We start from the raw sequence: 12416 nt of genomic DNA, 5'->3' as shown, positions 1-12416 counted from the left end.
TGTTGGTTTAATAATTAATTAATGTTGGATGCTATACGTATCCGTGTTGCATAGAAATTTTAATTGAGTAGTATAAAGATTAGCACGTGTTACCTTGCTTCCTATTTTATCGAAAGGTCTTTGGCGAGTACTCGCCCGTTACGTGAATGACAGGATGATTATACGCGTATAAGCATATATAATACTACTGTGTATTTAATATAACATCCATATATATGTGTTGAGTTTTTCATCGGCAACTCCTCACTTTCACGCAGAAAAAAATTTTTAAATTATTGCTTACAAGTGATACAACAATAATTCCATTTTTTTAATGTTTTATTATATCGATTTTTATTTTAAATCAATAGTAATAATGATAATAACTCTTTTTGGCACTCAATTTTATCTCATAATTCCACTTGAATAAATATATAGTAAATAAATATTTTGTTATCGAATATTTCAGATAATTAATATTTCATTGTAAAAAGTTTTGTTTCTAGAATGTCAAGAATTTTTTTATTTTTAAATATTTGAGTAAATATTTACAAATTTTGTTTTTTTTTCTTTAATTTTTTTTTTAAATCATTAATATTTTTTAAAATTCTTTATATATTTTTTTTTAATATTCAAATCAGGTTTTATTTAAATGAATGAAGAAGTTTGTGATAAAATATTTTTTAATTTATAAAGGGGAAGTCCATAAAATATTAAAAGTCATATATTTATCTGACGATAAGAATAAAGGATGCGAAAGAAGTCTATAGACTTCTTATATATATTTGATATTTTTATCACTATGATATTCATCTTTTGTTACTCAACATAAAAAAATTAAGATTACGTACATACATATGAACTTATATTTACATATGAGAATAATAATGTATAAAATCATACACCTACTGGATGATTTCTAGCGGTGACTTTATCGTACTTGTAAAAATTTATTGACGCAAAATGTAAACAATAATTTATATCGGCTCCCCTGAAGATGTCTGCTAGTAAAAATCTTTGTTTTTATAACATGATAACACAATGCACTCATTGTTATCAACAATTATCGCGACACACCTTTCGCTAAACTGGGTAAATAATTGTTTTATTGATGGAGTTGTAAATATATTAGAGTTATTCTTGTATTAGAAGTTTATATAGGTGCTATTTTGCTTTGTTAATTTAATATTTAATGAAATTAGAATACTTTAAGTAGTATTTATAGTTTCTTCAATTTTATTATCCTCTTGCTTGATAAGGAAAAAATAATGCTGCTATAAAGTATTAATTGTGTGTGTCAATTCTGACGATAATTATTTAAGCTTTATCTAAATGGTTGAAAATTATTTAACTAAAGTGACATAGATAGAATTATGAAAAGTAAATGTCATTTTTTTAAAATATTATTATTAATAACAATAATAATAATAATAATAATAATAATAATAATAATAATAATAATAATATTATCCGCGAAAAAATTTCCTGGCATTACTTTATACAGACTGATATGATCATATATAATTTTTTTACCAAATTTAGTGTTGAAAGTTTTCGATAGACGGCGCATGGTTGCTGAATCGTTTCCTTACAAGAAGCTTAATTTTGAGAGATTAAGTTTTAAAATATAAATTTTTAATTTACTCATCCAAAGAGTCTATTTGAAATTGAGTGTTAGTTTAATTAACTCCTACACCTATATTTGAATAATAACACATGGTAATTAACATAGATATTTCTAGAAAAAAATGAAATCTTGACAAATTGTAATAAATTTTGTTTTATCCAGATACATAGCCTGATATGATCAGATAAGGTCGTATTCAGCCATTTCAGAAGGATTTTCTACGAGTTATAACAATATTAATAATATTAATAACAATAATAATAAATTGCAATAAAAACAGTTATAAATTTTTATAATCTAAAATGCATGTAACATATGTAGAAATAAAGACTTATGAAATAAACATTTAAATATTTTTTAATAATTTTCAAATTAACGTTATTTGCGTAATTTCATCATTGTGTAATAGAAAAATTTTAATTCATAATTCATAAGTTGAAATAAATATCACAAAGATAAACATATAAATTATTGCCTTATAATAACAATAACTATAAAATTATTTCTGTTTAATTTTTTACCTACAAGCATAAAATTTTCAAATATTTGGATATTATTATTTAATTATCCAAAGCAATCTGGCACTTAAATTTATTATCACTATTCTAGCGTGATCACGCAGTAATTGAATGTCTAATTATTTTTATCACAGTTTATTTGAAGTTCTATTTAAAATTTATCATTAACAAGAAGAAATAAAAAATAAATAAAATTATAATTCTCCTTTAAAAATGTAATTATTTCCGATTTACGTCAACATAAACTTATCAGTCGATCTAAAAAATAAATAAAATCAATAGGAAGTAAAATGAAGCTATAAAATTTTTTTTAATTAAACTCAACAATTGTTAACAATACAACAGATAATTTATTAATTTTATTTATCTATTTTTTTTTTTTTTGTAATAATTATATTATATTTTACCGCGTGTACTAACAAGAAATCCTTGACTTGACCTTGTTTAAGTACAAAGCTCCGTGCAGTACAAGACACTAATCACTGCCGTCATGTTGTCTGGTATATCTTTATTTCCCGACGCAAGTAGTCAAGTCTAACCGCACAATAAAAATACATGCTATACAACGAACCTCCTGTCCGCTCCGTCAATAACAATTACTAACAAATGCAAATATAAATATAAACATTCGACTACTTCTATACACTGGGAGTCATGCCAACATTTTATAAAAATAATTTCCGTCTCCCGCGAGTCCTCGACCGCGAGTTCGTGACCTTTAAGTCCAATATAATAGAATAGTTCATAAAAAAATGAAAACAAAAAAAAAATAAAGTAAAATGCTTACCTTCCATCAAATTGACTGAAAAAAATTTCCTCTGTCTAGAGCAATAAATATAAAATTAATTACCAATCACGACAATTACACTTAGGGGACAATGTAAGAAATATGACTGGACATTGTCATTTTATTAGTACTACCAGGTGTTTAATACAATAAATCAAATATTTAAAATAACATCACAACAATGGCATGACCGCCCTTGTACTATTTATACGATTAATAATTAATTTGCAATTACAATATTAAGTATATATATATAAGAACAATAATGAAAATGATGATACGTTACTAATTGCTTATATATATAGAGTGAGTCAGAATTAGTGTCCGACCAAAAAAATTTGGATAGAAGAGGCGATTTTAAGCACAATTGCAAGAATAAAATTTTTCGAAATTCTCAATATTTTGGGAGTTATTGAGGATTGAAATAGACCAATCAGAGAGCTCGTTACAGATTTAAAGAAAGAAAAAAGTACAATAAAATTTACCAAGCGAACTTCATAACGAATGATATTATTGACTTATTTATTTTAAAAATAATATAAGATGTTATTTCTTTTGTTTCGAATAAATAAAAACTTTAATATTTTTATTAGAGAAAATAAAATTATTTCGCGCATTTCCTCGGGCTTACTCGAGTAATACAATTATGGTCTTAAAATTAGTATTGCTGGTTCTCCTGCCTATTGTCATGCAAGTTGTCTTGATGATTGTCCTACGGAGTGTTATGTAGAAAATCTTACTAAGTGTTCTGACGTTCAACAAGTATCTTAATTTCATCTACTAAATCGGTGGGATTTATGGGAAAAATTATTCTCTACAAAAAAGTGATAACATCATTTTACCGTATCGTTAGCCCAAAAAAAAGTTGGAGCTGCGTCTCGGTTGAAAATTGCTATTCACTCCAAAAATTAAGTTTCCATTTCTGAAGTTCCACAAGTATCTCATAAGTGAGATACTTGTGGAATTTATTTATATATATATATATATATATATATATATATATATATATATATATATATATATATATATATATTCATATTTATATCATACATTTCAAACGAATATTTATTGACATGTATTAAATATTTAAGTGACCTGGATTTGGTATTGATCTATTTACTGTCGATACTTGTCATTATTCTTACAATATTTTTATTTTTTAAAAATGCTCGAGATTATGCTCATGCATGAGTCAATGCAATATCGATTGCGATTCGTGATTGACCACTTGCCAATGCTACCAGATAATACTCGTTACTACTTTTTTTTTTTTTTTTATTTATTTATTTATTATTCTTTGAAATAATACAAGTGTAACAGATTGTGTGTTACGTATATAATTGAGATGGATTCTTTCAATTGTGATAAGCTTTTATTGGAAAATTATAATCATGTAACTTTTTAGCATAATTTTTTTATTATTATTATTATTTTTCGATGAATTAAATTAAATTTTATTAAAACTGTGTATTATGTCAAATTTTATGCTACTGAAATTAACATATAGAATATTTTTATCTTTAACAAATTATTTATAAAAAAATTGCTGACTTACTTTTGCTCGTGTCTATTTTGTAAATAAAAATTTTTTCAAAATATTAATGAAACTTTTTGTCAGAATATTTTTTTTTATTTCAACATAATTTACACGAAGCGATTTATTTAAATAAAATTTTTTTGTTTTCTTATCTTTAGTAGGTTCAGTGAGATTATTCGAAATGAATCTGTTCATCTAATATTTACCATAGAATACAAGTTAGAAATTAAATTTTTGATAATTAATTATTCAAAGACTCTTCATCAAATTTCAATGAGAAAAATTTAGTTTTCTCGGTTTTTCCAATATAAAAAGCCTTACTAAGAATTTTAACTCCCATGTATCTTTTTATGAGATCCATCAAAAATCTAACAAATTACAAAAATATTTTCGACAAACAAAAACAACAACAATAAAATTATCTCGCTTATAATACCGTGACATCAATAAAAGAATTAGAAAAAACCCACATAAATATTTTTTACGATTCAATATACTCGTATTAAATAATAAGTCATATAAGCCTGACTCATGATAATACAATGTAAAGATGAGATGCGTAAAATATCATCCTTGTGCCTTTACTTAATATTTCTTTACTTGAGGACCACATCAATTTACTACATCGTATATACAATAATAATCCGTGTAGTAGTAAAACGTAGGCGTTTAAATTTAATTATTAGCATTTATTCAATGAGTACTTAAATTGTTGCGCTCGTCTTTTGTGCTCCCGGGTGTTCACTTTTAAAAAGACCAGCATTTGTGACTAAACGGATTCTATCGTGCTTCTTCCATTTGTTTTTGTTTACTATCCATTTATTTCGTAGTTGAGTGATTCACGGGTTTTTCGACGAACAATATGATATTTACGTATCGAAATTATTTTTAATTATTTTTTTTTTTTTTTTTTTTTTTTATCTTCGTATGTTTTCAAGTGTTTGTATTTATGAAACCAGAACTTGGTGAGTCAATTTGTCTTAAACTTTATATTTTATGGGTCTTATTTAAATATTATTAGAGTATTTGAATTTAAGATTTACTTATTGTTAGAAATTAAACATTGTTTTGTGGCGGTGAGTATTTAAACATAATTTCAAGTCTAACTTTTTAATACTTAAATTTATAAAGCGCTTGTGAGTAATAGAACCTAGTCGAGAAAAATTTGAGATAAAAAAAAAACCATCGATAAATTTTTATGTTGTAGAGAGAATTTATCAAAAAATACTACTTTTAGAAATTGAAAAAAAATATTGATGCAATTTTTTAAAAGTTGTATTAATTTTAAAAATCACTCCGCAAATTTTTTTACAGTATGTTATGGAATATTTTAATTCAAAAATTTCAAATAGTTAAGTTAAATATACTATTAATTTATGAAAAATGTGTTTTAATCACGAATAAAAACGTTTTTAGTCCAAGAAAAATTTTTTTAAGACTTTGAAAATATTTTCCTCAATGGATTTAAAAATTTTTTACATATTCGTCATTTAATTTCAATTGCAAAAAATTGTAAAATTAATGTCAGTGATTAATGCATTCGAGTGTAACGATAGTTCAATGACACTTGATTAAAAAATTAAAAACACAAACAATTTATTCATAAATTCCATTTTTTCTTATAAAATAAATTATTCCAAGAATAATTCCTCATTTCCGGATTTTCACTATCGACTCGATAACCATAATATGTCAAAGTAAATAAAATATGTCTATCTGCGCACAAAAATATATATGGATAATATAATGGATATGGATGTGTATCATAAAACATTAGTATTTTATTGTGTACTCGAATATAAGTCAACTTGTACATTATACGTGTAATTTGAAAATTTTCCTGATAGCGAGTGCTCGATGAACGACTGGCCGAAGGACATCACGTTCCTCTTTAGTAAATTATTATTATCTAATCTCAAATCTTACAATCTGTCTCACTTCTATCTCTCTATTTACCGCGTATAAAATCTACTGAATAATTTTTTTATCATCAGTCTCGTATTGTACGTCAAAACAAGATTTTTGTCTTCTACAAAATTACTCTTGATTTTTATTTTTTTAAATAATTTTCATAGAAAATTTTTCTGAAAAAAAATTTACTTAATTTTTTTCTTTAATTAAAATTTATTAATAAAAATTCAGAGTAAAAATTCTTACTTATAAAATAGCTTTTCATTGTTATTATACATAATAGTTATCTGAAAAGAAAGTGAAGTGTGTTAATGAACGAACATATCTTCAATTATTTTTTAAAACTTTAATTGACATAAAATTGCCGGGGGCATGGTGGGCGACACTTAAAAAATTTAAAAACAAGTGTGGTGGGAAAACAGAAACTTCGATTGATATAAAAGGCCACGGGACATTTTCTACCAGTGATTGATAATCCACTTGCTTGGCTAGACGTACAGTATTACAAATAACATTAAAATAAAATAAAATAGATGAAAAAATAAAACAAGTTCGAGAACAAACAGCATAAAAATTCATCGTGTGGAATGAGGGATAGTAAAAATAAAACAGCAGCGCTAAATAAAAAAATAAGATTTTTTTATTTTTTTCCAAATATCAAAGTCGGGAGATGACACAGTGATTGATAGCCATCAGTGCTGTCAGAAGAATAAAATCTAGAGGAAATTAAAAAAATGTTGTGTATTGTTTTGTGATTAATAATTCGCGTCTTACGATCTCGCTTTACCAGATAAATTTTCTTTTCATTTTTAAATTAAATTTTTCTGTTACTGTTATTGTTGTTGTCGGTATAAACTTGTGTGCGTGGGTTTATAAGACAATAACGTGACCAGTGTATACGCTAATATGTTGAAATCCTCGATTGAGTATAGAGATATTGGTATGTATCCACTTATTGTAATTTGATCACGAAGAATGAACGTGACCTGTTGCGTCTGCTGAATTTTGTTCAATCAAAATACATTATTTTTATTTTTTTATCATTTTATCTGATAAATAATCTGGAACATAAGATGTTCATAGATGTTCAAACATGACGAATAGATGACATTTATTTATTTATTTATTTCTAAGGTGAAAACATCGATTTTCGATATCGATATATGAATTAATGTTAGCATAATCATTTTAAATTTATTTATTCACTTAAAACTCCGTACAAAAGTGCCTGACATTAATTTAAGAATTATTATTCACTGTTATTAATCAATAAACTGATTGGAATAACATTAATTGCGAAATTATTTCATAATAAGTAAATAATAGTTATTAATTTGATTGTAGCTTTTTTTTTTTTTTTTTTTTTTTTTGCGTAGGTTTTTGGTGATAAATGTTTCAATATTGTTATGATCGAAACAAACAGATGCATATAAACACCTTTGACCATTTTTGACGCCCATTTAAGATATTTCAGAATATTTTGATCATGTTAAAAATGATTGGGTGTATGGGAAAAATTTACTACTGAGAGGTTTCTTATCAAAATTAATTTTGAACTATTTGATGATTTTTAATTACTATAGAATTTAATTTTATACTTTAGATGGTCAAAAAAAATTAATTAGATATTTTCGAACTATTCTAGCCAGTATATTTTAATTTTTTATACTTTAATTTAATTTTTAATGAGTTCAAAAATTAATTTTTTCGGTGATGACGAATTTAATTTAATAATTTTTAATGAAAATTAATTAGATACTTCTGAACAATTTTAAACAATACATCTTGACATTTTATACAATAAGTCGTTTGAATAAATTTTTCAAAATTGTTATTCAAATATTCTACTAACAATTACAATCATAACGATAAACGACATAAATTCTCATAGCATTCAACAATTTCATATAATAATACAATTAAAAATGTAAACATTCAATAATGTAAACTTGCTTGCTAATCAAATACCAACGTTCATATATACAAAGAACAATAAACCGCAATTAATTATTTCCCATTAATAGAACAGCTAATTACAATAAATGATACAAATCAAACAAAAAATTCATTTTTCTGGTGATCTAATAGTTCACACTGTGAGAATAATTAACCATTGCGACTGTTGTTATTGTTATTGTCTCTGAATTTGATATTCAGGAATCTTGAGTCTTGGAAGTAAAAACTTATAGATCGCTTCGATACACTCATCCTTGAGCTGGATTAAAAAAGGAATTATGGATGACTCGGTTATTTTTATTTATACATCACTCATTTTAAGGATTATCATAATCATCATGCGTTTACGTGAATTATTTATTGTTACAAATTAACTCGATATATTGTTGTTATCTGAGTCAGCGGACATGCGCTCCAAAATCCGATTACTGGCCATGTTTCACTTACTTTGTGTCTGGTAATTAACATTATTAGTCAATAAAACCATCCTCGGATCTTTCTGTTATTCATAACTATTTTTTATTTACTTCGTATATTATTTGCGGTCGTCTTTATCAGCCGTTTTATTATAATAATCCATTCTCGGCTCAAGTTGTCCGCGTCGTCGTTGTAGTTAATTATCTGATTATAAAAATAGAATAATCACGGCTATTAGTTTTTAATAAAATGTCGCAGAATTATGTAATTTTTCACTTTTAAAAAATACAACTATTATCTACGTTGTTAAATGTGTTCATGCAATTTATTTTTACGTTTTAAAATATGACGCCTCATTTAATAATTGATGAATTTTAATGTTGAGATAACATTTCTGGTAAATATTCAATTTTAATGACTCACGGAATATTTTTATTTAGTTATTTAATGTTTATTATTGTTTTGACACAATAGTTAAAAATATAGAACAAAATTTGTTTGCAAAAATTGCCGCTAAAAAGTTTCTATTAATGCGTTAAAAATGAGGACAGCCAAAAAAGTTTTTTTCAAAATTTTTATTCAAATAATATATTAATTTGAATCACAATTACAATTTTTCACTGAAATAACTTACTATATCTTTTATAAGAAATTTTGGAATACCTCAATTGACAGATTATAAACTTTTTATAAAAAAAAAAAAAAAAAAAAAAAAAAAAAAATAGTAAAAAATCATGATTTGACAAATTATGCAGGTTCATCAAACTCTGATTGACAGACTGAATATGTAAACTAGTTCACACATTGTTTTTTAACTCTTTTACGATCTAAAAATATCCGATTTAATGATAACAATTCTCCTGAACACGTTTTCTCCAACCAAAAAAAGAAAAAAACAAAAGAAATCACTTGCCAAAAATAGCGATTGCACGAGTTCAAAAAACTTTGATTTACAGATAAGATGAAATAATTAAAACTAGTTCACAATTTTTTTCCGAGGCTTCTGACCTGACGGATTACAAAAACTTCAAATGTGACTGCTTGAAAACCAAAGAAGGTCGCTTTTTTCAAAGCTAAAAATAGACTAATGACCAAAAATCGCATTCCATTCTCCAGAACTAGCACAAAAGATTCATAGGAGAACGAATCGGTCATGGGTTTTTCCAAATCTAGACAGACTCGCTTTTAAAATTGGTAGGTCCGCAAAAAATATGAATTCATTCAAAAAATAAATTAATAAGTACGTAAAACACGTGTTATCAATCTTGCATCGTAATAAATCACATTAGCATAAATAAAAAACAATTAAGATTTACGGTTATAGGAGATAATAAAAGACGTCAGTTCGTCAGAGTACAAGTAGCTTCTCATCAGTTCACTACTATTTCGCGCTTCGCACCTTAAACTTGCCGTGTGTCATTAAGTTTCATTCCTCAAGTTGCTTATTCAGATAATTGTCGATACAAACTTATCCCTGATAGCCACCTTACCTATAACTTACTGTCAATCTACGTCCGCAATTTGAAGCAAACTTGACGGAAAGAGTTGGCAAAGCGAGCGATTACCTATTAGTTACCTATAACCTACTCTGCAAATAGACGTCAAAACTTGCTCTACAAGTATTTCCTTCAAATTGTAGTAAAGTTGAAAGGAAATTTAACTACAAATTTGATTATTAACTTGTATTCAAGTTGCGGCCGTAGATTTCCGTCAATTTGCTTACAACTGTTGTTGAGAGAAGAATTACCGCCAACTTGATGTATAAATTAACCGTAACTGCTGGAAGTCAACACTTACTGAGAAAGCGCTGGCTATCAGGGATAATTAATGGAAATTCACCTGTTACTGCGTAATACTTTCGACTACTTTATTTATCATCTCATCCTTACGTAATTCATTCAGAATCTTCTCAGACATTCATGATAAATCATTAAATTCGCTTGCAATTTTAAGTATAACTCACATCAATATTCATATTCATTTATTCACCGATTGTAATACAAAAAATTAATTAACAATATTAATTTATCATTTTTGTTACAGCAGCATTTTCCACAGCCGCCGAAGACGTGGAAAATGGAGTCAAGGCGCAGGACAACAAAACCGGTAAGTTTTTTCGTAATTATTTTCGTTTTCAAGACTATTAATCACCACGTGTCGCTCTTTCCCAGTTGAAATTTTCTGTCCCTACCCCTCAGTCGATAAAACAAATTTCTGATGTACTTTCAGCGCGTATTTTATCATACATCGACCAAGATCGTAGCAGGCGCTGTTTTGACCGGCCGTGATAATTTCTCTTTATCAATCGTGACAATATCGGCCGTTATCATATCTTGTAAAATTACAATACCTACCGTATAATTTTAATTAGAAATTGAATTATCTTATCGACGAATATTTTTTTTAATTTTTTGAGACAATTTTTTTCTTAATTGCATACAATTATATCTTTAAATTGCATAATAATTGGAAATATATAATCAAAACTATTGATGTCGAAATATTCATAATTAAAGACTATCACTTTCGATTGTCTTTTGACCTTTGTTATATTGAACGATCAAGTGCACAGCTGCTTAAGAAATTTTTTATTGATGATAATAATAATCTTGTTTAATGATTGATGTTAAAATATAAATTCAAGTATGGCGGTTTGGGAATTTAATCATTCAGATGGTAGTAATAAAGATGACGGATTTTTAAATGTTAATGTGAGTTTATATAATATATTGATAGTTAACATTTGATATTTGAATAGGCGTTGAATATTTTCTTAGTGAGTTTGTGTGAGTGAATTTGTAAAAAATTACCATTTGAAATATCGTAACCATGTGTGTGGTGAGATTTCAGCTGTGAGAAATTGCCTGAGCTATAACGGTTGGCCTCCAAGCTGGAACCGCTTAGCAACAAGTTGACCCATACCAGCAAATGGGTGTAGTCTGAGTCTGGCCAACGTCCTTTCTGAAAACTGAATAACCGTCATTATAATCTCATCTCCCAAATCATACTACCTTTTTATTTAAATTAACCAAAAGGGAGAAAAATGAAAAGAGAAAAAAATAATTCTAACTCTTCTCAACTCCTTTCAATTTATTTAAGTCCTCAATATTTTTAGCGGTTTTTTTTTTATTGCCGACTTCCTTATTATCTTTTTGAACACATAACACTCTTATTTTTTTTCCTTGTTTTAATTTTTTTCCTGAAAATTAATTATAAAAAAAAAAACCTTTTTGATGTTAAATTTTAATTGAAAATTAAAAAAATTTTTTTAATTATTTGTAAAACTAACTTTCCTGTGAGTTTCGAAATCTCACGTTCAGAAGATTACGTTCTAGACTTAGAAATACGTTTATTTCTCGTTACTGAGGAAAAATATTTAGTCTGTTTCCAAAAACTCTATATAATTATACTGTACAGAAAAATAACAAAAACGCATGAAATCAACAGGATAACAAATTCACCTCGTACTTGATTTAATTGCGTCAGAATGAAAAATAGAAAACCCTCAGCATATATATTTTTATTACAACAATTTAGTTAGTTTCGAATGCCAACCACGCAGACAATATATTATAGATAGTTAACCAGGCGTAATGCCAATTTTAAAAAACTATTATCCAATCCTCATTCTCTTTTCACGTGATTCCTTTTTTTTGAAAAAACAATAAATCCGAATGATTTATT

The 12416-nt window shown here is 26.4% G+C and overlaps 1 protein-coding gene across 14 annotated transcripts in view; it reads left to right on the top strand.

Annotated features, from left to right (window-relative positions):
• Positions 1-12416, top strand: part of LOC141538583 (uncharacterized) — a 71366-nt gene that overhangs the window by 23945 nt on the left and 35005 nt on the right. For 4 of the 14 annotated variants that reach the window (XM_074260152.1, XM_074260157.1, XM_074260155.1 and 1 more), the window contains exon 2: positions 10776-10838. In XM_074260152.1, the coding sequence (XP_074116253.1) occupies positions 10776-10838 (63 nt within the window). Of the gene's footprint in view, positions 1-5382; positions 5414-6795; positions 7300-10554; positions 10582-10775; positions 10839-12416 lie in introns of those variants that run through there. The other 10 variants (XM_074260158.1, XM_074260153.1, XM_074260156.1 and 7 more) reach the window with 8 other exon arrangements.

This window comes from Cotesia typhae, unplaced genomic scaffold (genome assembly GCF_013202065.1).
Source record: "Cotesia typhae breed Kobodo isofemale line unplaced genomic scaffold, CoteBio_Ctyphae contig_22, whole genome shotgun sequence".
Classification (NCBI taxonomy): Eukaryota; Metazoa; Arthropoda; class Insecta; order Hymenoptera; family Braconidae; genus Cotesia; species Cotesia typhae.
This window is presented reverse-complemented; position numbering and strand designations above follow the sequence as displayed.